The sequence below is a fragment of the Triplophysa rosa genome, linkage group LG22 (genome assembly GCF_024868665.1).
Source record: "Triplophysa rosa linkage group LG22, Trosa_1v2, whole genome shotgun sequence".
Taxonomy (NCBI): domain Eukaryota; kingdom Metazoa; phylum Chordata; class Actinopteri; order Cypriniformes; family Nemacheilidae; genus Triplophysa; species Triplophysa rosa.
The window spans coordinates 8,127,529-8,146,368 of NC_079911.1; the positions used below are offsets into that span (position 1 = coordinate 8,127,529).

Here is an 18,840-nt window from a genome sequence, read left to right on the forward strand (position 1 = left end):
TAACATGCACTAACAATGAACAATGCTTTAACAGCATTTATTCATCTTAATTTCAGCATTTACTTATACATGTTTAAAATCCAGTTGTATCTGTTAACATTAGTTAATGCACCATAAACTAACATGAATAGTTGTATTGACATTAATAACATTAACAAGGATTACTAAATGTTGAAAAACTATACTGTTCATTGTTAGATCATGTTAGTTAATGCATTTACTAATGTTAACAAATGCCTAAATAAAAAACGTATTGTAAAGTGTTGCCGATTTTTCTTTTTTACAAAAGAACAAAAAGGGGCTTCTTAATAAATGTGATCTAACAGAGGAAAATGTCTAAAATTAACCTTAAGCTTGTTAAGTAATTGGAAAAAAAGTAAATGTGTAAAGTATTTTACATAAATTTTATGGCTGTATAGATTCAAACACTGAGTAATGCTGCTGAACATTGGCTGAGTAACAAAAACATGACCATCATACAAGAGTTATTATTCTTTCTTTCTTTTGTGTAGTATGTAGTCCTGCCATTTGAAATTCCGCTAATTCCAGCCTTTATTTCTTTCCGGGACGGCTGCACTATAATCATAATCAGACGTTTATTCATCTTTTGCTCTGTGCCGAGCCTCCAAATGGGAAACATGCTCCAGCCCACCATGTGCCATGTTCTCGAGAGCCGAAGGCCCCGTGTGTGCCCACTGGGCCAAATGCCTGCTCAAGCTATGACATGATCCTAATCGACACGAGCACACGGAGGTCTCCAGCCAAAGGGCCGAGAGCCAGACGGAACACAATGACCGCCTCTCCCGTTCCACCGAGCTCCTTACGAAACAATGCGCGGTCAGAAAAAGCACTCGATATCGTTCCGCAGCTGTGCTTTTGTTTCTCTCTCCTTCCGTACGTGGAGCGCGGGGCTTGGGCGCCTCTGCCGTCGGCCTCCGTCGCCCTTTCTGACAGAGAGAGCTTGTTTATCACACCGAAGCATATTGCCGACGTCCTCGCAAAGCAAGGGGAGAAAGAGAGGGAGGGAACCTGGGAAGGAGAGAAACGGAGGGACAGATACAGGCTGTGAAAAAAGAAAGGGAGAGGAATAAAGCGAGAACGAGTGCATTGGAAAGCCCATAATGAAAGGGACAGAGGCTAATTAACGGAGGCTGGATTAATTAAGCTTTCTGTCTGCCTCTCGCACTGCCAGCATCACCCTCCATCCCCTCATAAAACACATCGCGTTGTTGTTGGACACATTTCCCGGCTATGGCCTTTGGAACGTAATTGCAAAAGCGTGAAATTCCGCTCTGTGCTAGCTCGGTTAGCAGCGCAAGTGAGCAGAAGGTAAAGGGATAAAATTAAATAGTTACGATTGCTATTGACTAGACTTGTTAATGTGTTAAGGCATGCGATTAATTAAATGTGTTTAGTGCCGATAATGCGTTTATTCAATTTGGCTTCTATCTGTTCTCTGTGATTTATAAAAACTGATCGGAGATGATTTGAGCTGCGGTGCAAATGTTGCATAAATACACACACACAAAATAAACAATACACTGAGTTCCACAATATTGTGCCCGCAAAAATGTTTTTAAAGGGATAGTTCACCCTCCAAAAATTAAGTTCTGGCATCATTTACTCACCCTTAAATTGTTCCAAATCTGTAAAAAATAGTTGTTCTGCTGAACATTTTTGGAAGAATGTTTTTAACTAAACAGTTCTGGGGCACCATTGACTACCATGGTAGGAAGAAAGTTTATATGGTAGTCAATGGTGCCCCAGAGCAATCTGGTTTGCCACATTCTTCAAAACATCTTTTTTGTGTTTAGCAAAACAAATATACACATATAGATATATTTATACAGAGAGAGAGAGAGAGAGAGAGCAGATATATATATATACATATATATACAGGTTTGGAACAACTTAAAGGGTGAGTAAAGGATGATTGAGTTTTCATTTTTGGGTGAAGCATCCCTTTAAATAATATCCATTTGTGTAATTTTTCTCTTTTCTCAGTCAATATTAATGAATGACATTAATTTTAATGAATAAAATGCTATATCATGTAATTCATTTCAATTTAAAACATTTATTTACATATATAGCCATAATTTCATAGCATTGTTAATTTCTACAGTAATGCTACAGACGCCCGGCGGTCAGTGATTCACGCACAGCTCAAGAACCGCTACTTCAAAGTGCACGTTGAAATTGTAAATGAACCATTAGCAAAATACATGATGTTTGCTCAAGTCTAGTGCTTTCTCAGAACGCTGAAGGCATATGGAACTTAAAGGTCAAACGTGGATGAGCCATCAAATTATCGCGGTTCCTCGCGTTCTTTTCTGCCAAAGACGCTTGTACATCTCTGCTCAGACTGTCATTTGCGAAAGCCTCTTAAACAACATCTATGTTTTATAAAGACAACTCAGTCCAAACCCTCCGTTCGATCTAATTAAGCATCACTTCAACTTGTTTTCCATAACAGTGAGTTACAACAAGCCATCTGGGAAGGAAAACAACCCTCTTTAACAATCCCAATAACCAACCACCCCTCCAAAAAAAAGAAACACTCACGCCTCAATTGCACCGGTCTTCGCTAACACGAGGGGCCACTTTTGTCGCAAGAGCCCTTGTTGGTTGTGTTCCTCCTCCCTGCTCAACAGAGCAAACTCCGTTCACTATGCAGGGTCCTTGGCCAAAAACTGGACATACATATTTATCGGGTGCCAAAGCTTTGCCAACCTGAAGATGGGGGGACAAAATCAAAGAGGTGGGGGAAAAGCATGGTTATCCGGTGATGATTGACGTCAAGGCCTGCTGTCAAAAACTCATTTTGACACGGGCGGCCGGAATGCCCTTGTGCCAAGATGCAGGCCAGTTTATGATAATCCCTATAAATTATAATGCACTCCACAGACGTTAAAAACCATGATTGGTGCTAAATTAAATGGGCTGTGACTATCAGGTCAGAGTGAGATGGATCTGTTCTGCTAGCTTTTTCTCCATTAGAGAAGATTCTTGTCTTTTTAAACAGCGTCATCTGCAGGGTGATGCTTTCTACAAGTGATTTCCATCCCTGTTCCTGGAGGACCTCCAGGATTAAACATTTCGGATTTCTCCTTAGCCAAACACACCTGAGTCAACTCATCAGCTCATTAGTGAAGCTTCAAGACCTGAAATAGGAACGTCAGCTATAGGGAGACATCCAAAGTATACTGGAGATCCTCCAGGAACAGTGTTGGAAACCACTAGGAAGCACAGACTGTATTTTTCATTTTTCGGGGCACTGCGTTCTTTCAAACTACAGTTTTATTGAGAAGTGAAACACGCAAGGCTGGATGGTTCAATACACACCCATATCCCAGTTTAATGCACAGAGCCATCTGTAAGCAAGGCACTCGTGTTGAATTCCCCCCAAAATGTGCAAACACATTGAAAATTGCTGTTTGAATGCCAAACTGACTTGACGCATCACCCATGGCAAGTGTTTCAGGCGGGACATCTGTCTGTGGACCAATGGAGTAAGAAATTTCTGCAATTTCATTTGGTGCGGCAGAAATTGGACGCTTAACTGCTTATTTAGAAAATGAACACAGTTTACAACTTGTTCCTTGGCGCAAAACGGTTTATTCTTTTTTTAGTGATCAGCAGGCAGAACTTAATCGTGTTTGTTTTTCCTTTACCTTTCTCCCTTTGAGTTCATTTCACTAGTTTTGAGCCCGTTCTGAACCGCTAACTAGATTTGTAGCAAAACCGTTAATCTCCGTCTCGCATCTTTGTCTGTTGGGAGGATTAGTGCATTTTCATTATTCGGAGAGGTCAAAGGTACTGTTCAACACCATTTGTTAACTAAAATTTGTTGAGTCTAATGATGATTAATGCCCTTGTTGTAGGCTTACCACTGCTGTACTAAAGCAAACTTTTTTTCCCCCACAAAAGCAATTAGAGCAATTTAAAATCCACGGAACACATCACGGTCTGACAGGTTAAGCTTTTAATGCAAATGTGACGGCAACGTAATGTACGAAAAGCCAAAACGTGACGCCGCTGGCCTAATTGCTCACAACTAAAAGATTAATATTGAATGAGCAGCCTTCAAAAACATGCCCAGTGATGCACCTCTATTTCTGCACATACACACGATAGTCCCAATGGGCCTGACAGTGTGATGGCCTTATAACATCCTGTTTATTGCGAGTAGGAGATGTATGATTTATAAGCTCACAACGCCACAATGTAAAGATGTTGCAGCTGCAATGGGGTCATTTCCTTGATGCAGTGCATTTTCACGTCCCCATCAAATGTCTTGATGTACTGGGATTAATAAAATATTAATCTCACATTAAAAAATAAATTAAAATCCTATTCGTTTTCTTTTATCACTGCTTCACAATTAAGTGACCGAGATGATTTTAAAGTTATTTCACGAGTGGGGTTTGGACAGATTTTTGGCCTGACCTTATGCGAATCAAACAGATAGTAATTTATTAATAAATATTGTAGGGCTGCAACAACTAATCGATAAAATCGATAATAATCGATAATGAAATTCGTTGTCAGCTAATTTCATTATCGATTAGTTGGTCTGTGACGTCACTTGCGAGCTGCGCAGTTATAAATCAAGAGCGTCGTCTTCACTTTTAAAATGACCGTTTTAGATGTGTCTCTCCGTGCAGCATGAGCTGCGCAGTTTTAAATGCAGACGTGGTTTTCCGTGGATGCGTCTCTTCGTGCAGCGCGAGATGCGCAGTTTGAAAGTCACACGTGTCTCTCGGTGCAGCGCAAGGTACGCAGTTTTAAAGTCAGACGTGTCTCTCGGTGCATGCGTCTCTCCGTGCAGTGCGAGGTGCGCAGTTTGAAAGTCACACGTGTCTCTCCGTGCAGTGCAAGGTACGCAGTTTTAAAGTCAGACGTGTCTCTCCATGCGGCACATGTTGCTCAGTTTTAAAGTCAAACGTGTCTCTCCGTGCAGCGCGAGGTACGCAGTTTTAAAGTCAGGCGTGTCTCTCCGTGCAGCACGAGGTGCGCAGTTTTAAAGTCAGACGTGTCTCTCGGTGTGTGCGTCTCTCCGTGCAGCGCGAGGTGCGCAGTTTTAAAGTCAGACGTGTCTCTCCGTGCGGCACATGTTGCGCAGTTTTAAAGTCAGACGTGTCTCTCGGTGTGTGCGTCTCTCCGTGCAGTGCGAGGTGCGCAGTTTTAAAGTCCGACGTGTCTCTCCGTGCGGCACATGTTGCGCAGTTTTAAAGTCAGACGTGTCTCTCGGTGTGTGCGTCTCTCCGTGCAGTGCGAGGTGCGCAGTTTTAAAGTCCGACGTGTCTCTCCGTGCGGCACATGTTGCGCAGTTTTAAAGTCAGACGTGTCTCTCGGTGTGTGCGTCTCTCCGTGCAGTGCGAGGTGCGCAGTTTTAAAGTCCGACGTGTTCTGCATGCATCTCTTCAAGCTGCGCAGTTTTAAAGTTTAAAGGGGAGAGGTGTTTTAAATGACAAAATTAAAGATTATATTAGTAAAACCCAATTTGTGGCGTTTGCACTTTGCAAAGTACATATAGGCTAAATACCCTTATTTGGTGGTTTATTTAGTTCAGAGGTGGGTAACGAAGTACATTTACTTGAGTACTGTACTTAAGTACACTTTTTGAGTATTTGTACTTAAGTATTACTTTTTCTGTTTACTTTTTACTGTACTTCACTACATTTGAATGACTAATATCTCACTTTTCATGGCACAAAAAAAAATATTTCCTTGGCCGACCCTCCCCTCGCTCCCACGTTTGGGAGAGACTATTGTCAGCTGCTTCTAATATGACACACATGAATCAACTCACCAGGTGTGTTAATTATGGAGACATTCACAACATTTTGGGAGAAGGCTAATGAGTTCAGTTGTGTATACTTTCCCCATATCTGATTTACTTATTCTAAGCAAAAGATGTAATTACATTTTATATGATTAATCGAAAAAGTAATCTTAAAAGTAATCGATTATCCAAATAATCGTTAGTTGCAGCCCTAAAATATTGCGGGTTTCTCTAAAATAGAAAAACAACATCTAAACAAAATGCTGTAACACTTTACAATAAGGTTGTATTTGTTAACATTACTAAAATCCAAAAACGATAAGCAATGGTCTTTTCAGCATTTATTAACCAACAAACTTTGTTCATGTTAGTTAATGCCGATATAATTGTTCATTTTAGTTCATTGTGCATTAACTTATGGTACAAATTACAAATAATGGTACAAATAAATAAACATAAACTAAGATTAATAATTGCTGTAGAAGTATTGCTCATTATTAGTTCGTGTGAGCTTTTTTTTACTAGTCTTAAGACCTTAAAATGTTAAAACCCTTTTTGTTAACAAGGGCAACCTTGAAGGGATGGAATAATATAGGGGGCTACTTGTTGGATATGGGTAGTTGACAAATAAATCGCACGTGTCCTATGGTGTGACAGCAAAATTTAGAAAACAAACTGTTTATTCCATTGTCTTATATTATTAATATTTATATTTTCATATATAACAGCATAAAAAAGATTTATCTTCATTGTTAGTTTTTTTTTCTACATTTTTGCCATCACACCACAGGACAAAATTGTTAGTCTATCTATATTATATATATTCAACATATATTTTACAATATAAACATGTGATGCTGTAAACTTCTAAATATTTTGAATGACTTATTAAATGTTTCACAGTTATATGAAATGTGAACGTTTTTTGCTTTTTTCATGGACGTATTATTAAAAAATACATTTAAATGTTTATTTTTAATTTTATTTGTTAGCTAATGCATTAACTAATGAATAAGTCAAGAACAAATACAACCTTATTGTAAAGTGTTACCCAAAATGTTTAAAACAAAAACAAAAGCAATCTATAAATATATTTTTATAAAGACAAGTATAATTTTTTTACTGTAGTTTATATGTTGTTTATAGCTTACAATTATCCATAAAGTAACTTTTAGTAAAGAAACAAACAACAGATCATACTTCAATACATATCAGCAATGGATTTTTTTATGGAAGTTTGTGATCTTGCTCCAAAACACGCTTCCATCATGTTAGACAACATATGGATACTATATTATGAAAGTATCGCTCTTTTTCATCCTGTTCAGCATAATTTTCTTGCTATTGTATAAATAATCAAGCTATAATTAATCAACTTTGTGTTTGTTCTTGTACTGTATAAAAAGACTTTATGTACAACATGAGCATAATTATGTTTTTATAAATCACAGAGTTCAAACAGAACTGCATGACAAGAATGACCTAATAATAAATATAAAAAAGACATATAACCTATAATATACAGTATGTTAATCATCTATTCTTCTATGAGAGAAGGAACATCAGTGGCCAACACATCACTGACAACTAAATGAGATATATCGGGAAGCCTCATCACTGAAATAACTGAATTCAAGGGGCAGCTCATCCTCAGTCGAGCCTTTATTAGTGCCGTCGATAAAGGCCCTTTGCCGTTCCAAATCGATTGAAGAAGACATTAGATCTTGGCATTATATTTTACGATGAAAGATGTCCAAATGGTATGTCAGTTTAACAGAGAGCCGCTCTCAAGGTGAGGTCACGGGACAATCTCTCTTAGCAGTCTCTTCCACACCTATACTCTGTTTGTGATTCGCAACAGAGGCAATGTAAGGCATCAGTAGAACACTGGTTTTCCAGACAGGAGCAATCTGAACTGTGTGTTTGAATCTAGTCTGTTGGCTTGATGTGAAAAGCCCGTAAATCAGGTGCGCACGCAGAATACCAAATCACCGGAGAGAGAATAGAAGTCATCAATCACGGGTGACGTGCGCTTTGCTGCACGGGAGGGAAGCCAAACCACATTAGTGTTGATGCAGCAATGCTGTGGTGTGGAGGACAGCAGGGGGAAACGGAGGAAAACAAATCAGAATTATAGATTATTAATGGAAAATATTACCGAAACGGGTCAGCTCAGATTTTCCAGCAGGAAAAGTTCAAACTTCTGTAGCTACCGGCTTCAAGTCATCAGATCTTTTTTGTTTCTAAGGCCCAATTCACATTTCGCGTCTAAAACCTCGCGGAATACTCGAGCCGCACCACTTTCTCACTTCAAATGACCCTTCTTAAGACCAGTGGCGTTGCTAGGCCCTTTTTAGGGGAGCTAAAGCCCCCCTAAAGTTCTAGCTTAGCCCCCCTAAAATATTGTGAGTAATAATGTAATCTGTACAAGAATTCGAGATCGCTTTATAGTCCCCTTTAAACCTCTTATTATGAAAACGGCGTTAGGCTGCGTTATTTAGCGCATTCTTCTGTTCACAGCAGCACATTTGAGTGGACGTCATAAGCAGAGTAACGTTACAAGGTGTGTGCATTAACATGACATCTGCATTTTTGCCATTCTTTGTTATAAATCCATCTTAATATGATGCGGGAGCGATACAAGACCCTTTCCCATCCACTTTTAAAAAATTTTTGTCTGCGTTCACCCCTCGTTAACTAACGTTAGTTGTTTACGTTACCTCCAGCAAAATGAAAGCATCACTTCACACCAATGACGGCATACTTTAGAAAACGATCATGATGATATTGTAGCGCACAGAAATGTGTCATTCATGATGATGTGCTGTTTGATTTTTCTGCACCTAAGTTATAGAGAGTTGACGGTAGTTTTGAAAGCCCCGGAAAGACGACGACGGGCAGATAGAGTTACTGTAGTTCAGCCTGGTGCGGCTGTGTTATTCATTATTCTGAGTTCCGAGGAAACAAAAGTGTACCTAGAACTCTGCCGTTTTTCAGACGCTTCAGTATTTTTATTATTAATTTAAAACATATTGTGGATGTAATAGATGTCATGCACATGAGTGACAGTGCTCATGCTAATCAGAATGAATGGCAGGGAAACATATCTTTTATTATAACATAATTTATTATATGTATTTATGGCTGTTGTTGTCACTTTGAATTATAAATGTTGCAGATTGACCGATTAATGTGATATTCATTTGAAAAACAATAACTTGTCTTTATGCTTTTCTGCATGTTCTTTCTTAATTATTTATTTTAGTAATGTATACAGTACGTGGTGCTTAGAGTGTGGCTATATATATATATATATATATATATATATATATATTTATATCCTCATTGGAGGCTGAGCCCCCCTAATATTGAAAACCTAAAATCGCCCCTGCTTAAGACCCTTTAAGATCCTAAAACTTTATTTATCTATAAGTTGTCTTATATGAAACATGTTTACCCCTTATTTTATGGAAGTATTATGAAAAATAAATAAATATTAAAATTAAAAAATATAAAAAGGCAACTCAGACTTCACAAGGGCTACCAGGTGCCCGCGGGTACCATGTTGGAGACCACTGCACTAAACCATTCAAATTACAACTATCCTCTTGAGACGATTAGACGAGAGGAAACCAGTATTTTATTTTATTTGATTTTTGTATACATATTGGTAAGACCTGTCATCACACAAAAGTAAAAAAACGTTGCTGCATATGGGGCGTACTGCAGGGATTTACACGTAATATGAAAAAAGTTTGTTTCTTGACTTGAAGCCACAAAGGAAAACATGCCAATCTCCTGGACTCTGATGTGCACCTCTGATCTCTCCAAAAGCGCTTTGAGGTGGCACATCAGAGAGTGGACAGGGACCCATGCGGAGAGGTCAGCATGGCTGTCAGAATGTCATTCTGTCTCTCTCTCTGTTCTTGCCTCCTTTATTGTCTTCACTTCCTGTGAGTTGATTTGACTTACCTGTTTGCCTGTCCAGCATCATGCCAATCGGTCTGCTGGCCTGTCTACCAGCCTTTCTTGTTTCCCTCAAGCCTGTCCCACTTGCCACCAGCACATTCGCCCCTATCATGGCTCTGCCAGAGGCGCCGTCTGCCTCTAATGACACCTTCCTGCACTACTGACAGGTTTCGCACCCCTGGAGAATAAATGTAGCGGCTACCCTTTGGGACAACAACGAAGGCATGTAAATATAGCAAACCTGTACAAACCACAGACAAAACCGGCTCCTTAAACAGCGTCAATTGACCCCGGCTGTCAACACGCACACGCGTCAGCAGAGCCCTGACTGATAGACTGAAGAATCTGTGTTTTGTACATTTCTACTGCAGAATCTGTTGTAGAATGAAAGAAAATGTGAGAAAGATGAGTCACGTGGAGAGGAAGAGTGTGAAGCGAAGATAAGAGGGTGAAAAATAGAAATAAAGCAAAACATAGAGAAGTAAAAAAAGGCTCTTGGAAGTGGGGGTGTCATTAAAAACGTTCTCATTGCCTCGGGAAGATCTTGAGGAACAGAAGAGAGGAAAAAGAGGAAAGAACCATCATTGCTGTCTTTCACTCTAACTGAGCATGGATCAAACCGTGCTCAAAGAACCAGTGATTCAGAATTAGAAGGATGCTAAAAAGGTTTTCTTTAGTAGCGGGATGCATTTGAAGCTCCTCAAAGACTATTCATTTGAGTTTTGGGAGTAGTTCAGCACACACGATGTTGGACTGAAGAATGAGGATTGGTAGTTTGAAAGAAAGTCAAAACTACAATAAAAATATAAAAACATCGGTATTTCAACAGTATTTGTCTCTGTAGAATAGAATACTGACTCTGTTCGGTAGTCATGCAATATTAGGCTGATGTCTATCGAGCTTTTATATGCTCATGCATATATGTGCAAAAAAGTGCAGTTCCTCGTTCACACAAAGCTGCACCGTGTGAACGAGGAAATGCACTTTTTTGTTGAAATGCAATTTGCAGTTAATTGTAAGAATGCAAGGTGGGACTAAAAAGTGTATGTGTAAAATGATCAATTCTGTGCATTAGACCTTGTAGTTTAAATGCAGGCAGCTTTGTGCTTTTTCCCAAAATTTTGACTTTTTATTGTGTATAATTTTTCATTTTTCAATTTATTACAGTTTATAGCTAATAAGAAGAATCAAGACGTGACAGAGTCTGACAAATCACAAATACTATAAAATGTCCTATCAACTTCAGGAAAGTGCCTTACAGGTAGAGGAAGGCATTTAATTAGACATGTCAATGTACAAGCGCATCGTGTCAAACCACAGCACAAAAAAATAATCTTGTCTCTCAAATTGCTTGCACTCATGTCACCAGTACTGCTCTAAAGAAGACTATCACACCGCTATCACACAAAAATATCTGAATTAACAAGACCTAATAGTAAGTTAATTAACACCTCGTCAAGAGGTTAAACAAACCACATGCTGTGCCAGAAAACATCTCAACACATATCCCTGCCAAAAACATATCCCTCCCACACATACACTTCTATCCAAACAAATACGATGCCCCATAAAGGGCATCAAAACACAGCACATGCAACAATTTCCATAAAAGCAGTTGAAGAATTTAGTAAAATGAACTTATAGTAGAAGAAAAATACAGGTGTGGAGTCATACCTCACATTCTCTGGAGCCGGAGATGGTGTAGGTGCACGGTCCGGTACCGTTGACCAGCACGTCCGTGGCCTCCGAGTTATTAGGCTTGTAGTCCACATAGTACTCCTGCAATGGCGTGCTGAGCGTGCGTTCCGTCTCCCGTGACTTTTTTCGACGTTTGCGAGCTGCAGCCGAGTTTTCCTGCAGCTGCTTAACACTGCTGGGGTAACGCTTCCAGGAGACATAAATTACCAAGAGTATCATGGCAACTGACAGGAAGAGTGCAACGCTGCCTGCCACTATCTTGTGGAAGGAAACTGGCTCAAAGTCTTGCTCGGGAGGTGGGACAGCAGGCTGAGAAGGCGCTGAAGAAGTTGCGTCTTTCGAGGATGTGCCTTGGCCCCTTCTACTATCTCTGGCTTTGAGGGTCGGGACAAAAGAGCTGGCTGGGGTTTGAGCAAAGGCGATGAACGGAACGGAGGGAACGATTACCGTCGATGGCGTAGCAGAGGTAATCCTGCAAACTCCACTGGCGTCGACGGCGTCCATAACCTTCTCGCCTTGAACTTCTTTGGGCGATGCACATATCATATTGATCTCCTTGTTTCCGCGGAAGGTTCGTAGCCAGGCTGCTAGAGGACACACGACCGATCCGCAGTCCCACATGTTTCCAGCCAGACTAATAGTGGTGAGAGAGGCCCAGGCATCCACGACCTCTTGAGACACATTGATAAGCTTGTTTGAATCCAGGTTAAGCGTCTGCAGGTTGGGAATGGCCCGGTACACCTCTGCATCTATCTCCTGGAGGTCGTTTCCTGAAAGGTCCAGTTTCTGCAACGACGTCCAAATCCACGTAAGGCCTTCGCTCATGGTCCGGATGCGGTTCCACTGCAGGTAAAGAGCACGCAAATTAGAGAAGCGAGGAAAGTTGAAGAAGTTGATTTTGGAGAACTGGTTATGCTCGATATGCAGCTCCGTCAGCTTGGTCAAGCCCGACATTGAATTACGGGTGATGCTGCGGAGGCGATTGTAGCCGAGGTCGAGGAACTCCAGATTACGGCAGTCCTGAAAAAGGCGAGAGGGGAGGTTCTTAAGGGAGTTGGAGCGCAGGTGCAAGCTCAGCAGTTTGCGTAGTCCCTGGAACTGCCCCGGTTGTAGAGCTTGCAGCTTGTTATAAGAGAGATCCAGGTTTCTCAAATTTGGTACCAGGTGAAACGTGGTGTTATGAAGCAGCGTGATCTTGTTAGAGCTCAATATCAGCTCTTTAAGTCTCCGTATTCCTTGGAAGGCGCGGGCATCCACGTTGGCAATATAGTTGTGGTCCAGGTACAGCCAAATGAGCTGGTTGAGGCCAACAAATTGGCTGGCTTTTAAGCTTGCCAAGCTGTTATATCGCAGGGAAAGGCCCTGACAGCCACCGGAGAGGTTTTTAGGGACATCACGGAATGCGCTGGACTCACAGTATACGATCTTGCCATCGCATCGGCAACTTCGAGGGCAAGGACGATCACCGAAGCAGGGGGTGGCGGAGAACCATGCCTGCATTAGCAGTGGCACCATAAACCAGCGGTGCCTCATGGCAAAGCCTGGAATGGACAAGAAAAGCAAAATTAAGTAAGCATTTTGTTAACTTACAACATAAGCGCATGAACTCATCTGATACGATTTGAAACAAGTTGGTTAACCCAAAAAGGAAAATTCTGGTGTGCAATTCCAGCATTATGGAGTTGAAATCCTAGAGAATGTTATTATTACAAATACATTGATCCACCTGTTTATAGTTTACTAAATCCCTGTTGAATTTAAACATTAGAAAAATATCAGTCTATACATTCTTTTTTAAATAGCAGGAAATAAACATGTTATGGATGTGACAAAAAAGGACAACATACTTAAAATGATTAAAATGCACAACCCAGAAGCAATGAAATCCAACAAATGAAGAAGGAATGGGCCTTCATAGAACATAAAAGTCATTATATTTTAGTTTTCATTTATTTACTTCATTGCCCATTTATTAGATATATATATGGAGCATTACGGAGTAGACACATTTGAAAGCTGCACTTACCTGTCTATGGAAAATTATAGAAATCTTACGTGTGGTTAAAAACTTGAAAGAGACCTCACATTGGTAATTAAACTGCCAAATATAAAAATATTAGCTATCAGTATGGTGAAAAACATTAGTAAAAACCTTTCCCACTCCAACTCACTGTTTCAAACTCTATGAATTTTATTCGTCCATAGACCAGAAAAGCAGAATACTAGTGACTGACAGCCTCGGTAAGGTTTTACTTCCATTCTAAAGAAAAACTATTCAATGAAAAGCAAATGGCGACTGGGTGTCAGTCACTGACATTCTTCTTCTTGACTGGCACGGAAAAAGTCACACAGGTATGAAACAACCTGAGGGGGGTAAATAATGACAGAATTTTCCTATTTGGGTGAACTTTCCATTTGAAGATGGATTAGCTCGGCATTCAATTCAACTTCAGAATGTAATGTATACCATAGTGCTTAGAATATTTCAGAGAAGTTTCAAAGCAGGAATTAACATGACTAATTAAAAGGGAAATTCTGTAATTGTTCAGCGATTATACACCCTTGAAGTATTACATTTACACTGGAATATGATACCGCACGGGACCCAATTAACAATGGTGATTGTTGAAATCAATCCAGTCATGGCTTGTTGTTTAATTCTCCTTTCTGGCAATAGTAAACATGCTATCAGTACAAGCCAGTGTTACAATAAGCTTGGACACAAGCCCACTACAGCATGAAAGCAAGTATCCTGAGAGATGCTTCGGCCATCCTATTACACCCTAATTATAATCTAAATGATTGTCAGTCAAACAAATCTGCTTTTACTGCCAGCCTTTATCCATTTTTTACCTAATGCAAATAGGAAACATTGGTGTTGCGTTTGTGAAAATAAAAAGGTGTGGGCATGTGATGTCTTAGGGTGTTTTCAGATTGGGCTTGTTTGCTGCAGTCCGAACTTGAGTGCGATTGTTCCCGGCGCCCCCCGCAGCGTTGGTTTGGTTTCAGACTCAACTTGATTCAGTCGAACCCTGGTGCGTTTGCGTTCGTCTTACGTCATCAAAAATGTGCACTGCGCATGACAGAAAACAGAACACGCATCAATAGATTGTGTTTTTATTAATTTGGTGCTATCATGCGCAGCAGAGTAAATGACTTTTGGGTTTACTGTATGCGCGTTGCATGCAGACGGCTTTCTGCTGCTTGCAAACAGACTATTTTGAGGAAACGGTGGATTACCATTGACCTGCCGCTCTGATTCCACTCGCAACCCTGAAATATGATGCAGCCTGCACTCTCGCTCCAATCCAAGGTAAAACATCAACACTATCATCTCTTACATGTGTTTTATTGAAGGAAATGCATCGTAATCGGAATAAACGCATGCGCAGGTCACTTTACTTCCTCATCAAGTGCGCACCCGGGTCCGTGTTGCTTTCATAATCATGCGAACCCCCCCACAGTTCGAGAGCAACCGAACTCAGACCACCTCCTTCAGGTAGTCTCGGGTTCGGTAGCCAGGTGCACACCCGGGTTCGCTTGACAGCTTCACATTAGCGATTTTTCATGCGAACCACGCCCCGTTCCGAACTAAACTTCAAGTGTGAAAGCGACCTTATATCAGCAGTGAATCCTCAACCAAACATTAGCGGTCAGAGGTCTGGGTAAAATACACATTCTCTGTGCTTGAAGGTCTCAGTATATGGGATTTTATCATTTGTGCTTGGTCTTTCTGGCCTTCACAGCTGCACTGTTTTGTTATGAAAGGGTTTCGATTCGGTGCCTGACATAGAAACATACCAAACACTTTTACAAAGCTATAGTTAGAAATAACTTCTGAAATCATAATCCTAAGGCATTATCTGTCTGTATCAGCAAAAGATGTAGGCACGGCACATTAATATTGCCATAACAAGAATTCATACAGGTGGTTATGAAATATCACAGCAACTATTTTGCTTTTAGGCAAAACGATTTCAAACCCATCCAAATAATATTTTCAAAAATGCCACGTTCTGTGGAATCTATACCTTTAAAGCGTTTCTGCCAGAAACTGTTCTCTAATTTTGAAAATGAGATATTCACAGGACAACATTAAAAGCTTATTAGTACCAACATGTTTGAATAATCATGAACCTTGCAATACACAATAATGCCGAAAATCACTCGGACACCTAAGTCACACTTAAAAATGTATGAATATGACATAAAAAAGCATAAAAACATAAAATTGTAATTTTTAAAAACATAACAGAGTGAATTTAGCTATTGTTATACTGTAAGTGTAGTATGCCATAGGTCAAAGAACACACGAATCACAGGACAATGTAAATGGATGTGGGATAATGTGTCTATCCTACACATCATTTTGGATGCATTTTGTATTAATGGTTAAAAAGTAATTTATTAAAAGCAGTGCCTGCTGCAGCAGTACACAAATTAAGATGCCAAAAGCGGCCTCTGCTAAACCCAAAGTGATTTTTAATGAATGTTTCCCACAGGTTGATGCAGGTGTTTCACTGAATATCTACAGGTGTGCTTCCAATTATGTCCCAACAACCAAAAAGTGTTTAACTTGTCAACAGTATGTCGACTGTTTTATTGTTTCCTTGCAACAAATGTTTTGTTGTTACCTACTGGAATGATATTCATACATTTGAAACTGTATGTAATAATTTCTTTACACGATCAACGACAGTGGTCCACAAATTCAAAGAGAAAACAAAGGTGCTGTTATCCATGCAAACCACTGGCACGCAGGTAAGCTGCACCCACATAAAAGCAATTGCGTCACTAGCTCAATACATATCAACTATATAATCAGCCTGAATAAGTTTAATGACATTTACTAATGAAACGATGCTGATAAACTTAATGACCCAAGTGAGATCTAATGAAAACGAATTTGTTTCCAAACCTGCGCTGCCACTTTTCTTATTTTAGAAGCAACTGTATATTTTCTTCTCTTGGCAAAAAACGATACGGCCCCTATAGACCTACACATATAGCCTTTGCGGAGAAGCTCCAAAAATTTGCCAGGTTAGTTATTTTATGTTTGCTGTCAGGTTCTCCCTCTACAGTGCCGCAAAGCAGCGAGCATAGCTCATCGTTTTACGAGCTGTGAAAGGCCATCTCGCCGCGCGCGCTGCGAACGAATAACAATCAGAGCAGGTCGCATATCTGTCAAATAGCTCCTGTAAATTGATGGAGAGCATCAAGTACCCTAATGCGGCCATGGGAAGGTCTGTAGTTTACGATTAATAGCAGTGTGTTGTTAAATAAAGGGTAAGAGAATTAGAAAAAAACATGATTAACAGCATGCGTCCTTTACAAAACGCAATAAGACCTGAAGTTACCGACACTTTAAACACTCATGCAATGCGTTCTTATTTTCTCGGCACATAAAAGCAACGCAGACAGTGCCTTCATTTTACAATGATAGAGTGCATATAACTAGAATCATGCAAACGGTACAACTACACATTCAGCTATCCAAGCGTTGCGTGCGCATTTACGCGCCCACACGGACGCACAATGATGCGTGCACGAAATGTGATCCTAACATGTTAGAAAATGTGCAGTCTAGTCAGGTTCACCATGTGATGTGGCTGGATCTACCAATGTGCCCTAAACTATCAATGCACACAGACTCGAGCTAAAAAGTTGCTTTGCTTCCAAAAATGAGGTCCGATTCCGGTGTCAATCAATTGATCCGGCATCGGTCTGCTCTTTAAAACAGTGAGGGATGGAGAAGCCAATCAAATAAACGAATGCTCAGACAAAACATTATACAACAGGATTTCTAAAGCATGCGATTACAAGGTCAGATGTGTATGCAAAATAAATGCATGCAACAAAACCAACATCGTATGCACTGCATGCCTAAAGATGAGAACATAGCCTGCATTTATATGCATCCGCAGTTTTAATATACGAACACGGCAAATAAGGTGTACAATTTAACGTGGGTTACTAAAACTACAGTTTTGATATTTTTTTCAATAATATTTTATTTGCCCTTTACTGTGTATGTCCTAGAAAAATATAGTTTTCACTTGGGACCAAGTGATCTTTCGCAAACTTACCCATCACCGCGTCTCAGTCAACTCCTGACCACAGGTTTTACAGCTTTCTACCGCCCGACACCCGAAACGGCATGGCACGCGCTCTCTTCAGATGCTTCGGTTCTAACGCGCTCGCTTCCGCCTGTAGCCTTCCACCGCAGAACAGACGCGGGAAATCTTCCTCGTATCCGTTGATGCCAGTCTCTCCTAACTGACCACTGATCATGTCTTTCAGTTCTCCTCAAAACAAAATCAGACACGCCGTGGTTTCATAATAAATATCCAGCGGAACAGAAAGAACCCATTTACATCCTAAAATTACGCGTTGAGTCGCCGGAGACGCGCGGTTCCCAATCCAAGTTATTTACCACAAGTCAAACTTATGGAAATCCCCGCAAGCCCTTTCCGACGATATTCCATCATAGCACACTGCGCAAATTCTGTCTTTCCCGAAAGGATGCTGTTTAGAGAAGGCAAACCGTTTATCATTTTAGAAAGAAATCGGCATTGTGATGTCTATGAGATTTCCATCTGCTCCTAAAACAATGCACTAATGTTATACAGTTTGGAATTGTATTGAAGTGTATTCCACTCCATCGGGAATGTTTCTCCTCATCTGTACAGTTCCCGACAGTAGAGAGAGATGCAGCAGGGTTGTGAGTGGTTAACCACGACTGCCTGTCGCACCATAACTTTGTCAGACAGAATCGGAATGCCCTCTTCTGGCGAACTGACATTTCCTGCAACAATCTCTAATCATTTTTCTCCCAGGCGAAGGGAAAATGAGTGGGTGACACTCAAAACAAGATAGAGACCAGTAGGCCTACGTATATGAGGAAAAACAAACAAACAAACAAACAAGCCAGCAACAGAGAGTAGTTATTTCCTGGCCTTATACCTTATTGAAATCTAAATGACACATGGACCTGGACTAATATTGACTGGACAACGTCCAATTACTGACTTTTTAAAATAAATGACTGGTTTAAATGTTGAACAACACCCTAACATGTCCTTTATAATTATAATAGAAATATCCGCATTGCTCAGTGTGAAAGGTTTGACTGACATTTCCGTCTAAATTCAACAATGACAATCAATTATTATGGGGTCTCACACAGAGGGGAATCTGATTGGCTGCGCTTGTCTTCCAGTGCAAGGCAAATGTTTGATTGGCACTGCTATTTCCTGCTTCATCATTAGCACCACCCTGTAATTTCTGTCCATCAAGTGTCCCCTTCAAAATAACAAGGCTGTGAACAAAGGTATTTAACCTCCTAAGGCTGAGTGAACTGATTGACCAAGGCCAATGCTTAAAAA

The 18,840-nt window shown here is 40.4% G+C and overlaps 1 protein-coding gene across 1 annotated transcript in view; it reads right to left on the reverse strand.

Annotated features, from left to right (window-relative positions):
* The window catches only part of LOC130546200 (leucine-rich repeat transmembrane neuronal protein 4), a 116,745-nt gene extending 98,579 nt beyond the window's left edge, over positions 1-18,166 (reverse strand). Inside the window, exons 1-2 of the mRNA XM_057321332.1 lie at positions 17,542-18,166; positions 11,432-12,996 (exon numbers count right to left, since the gene is read on the reverse strand). Of these exons, the coding sequence (XP_057177315.1) occupies positions 11,432-12,996; positions 17,542-17,545 (1,569 nt within the window). The 5' untranslated portion in view covers positions 17,546-18,166. The remainder of the gene's footprint in view (positions 1-11,431; positions 12,997-17,541) is intronic.
* Positions 18,167-18,840: the final 674 nt, after the last annotated feature.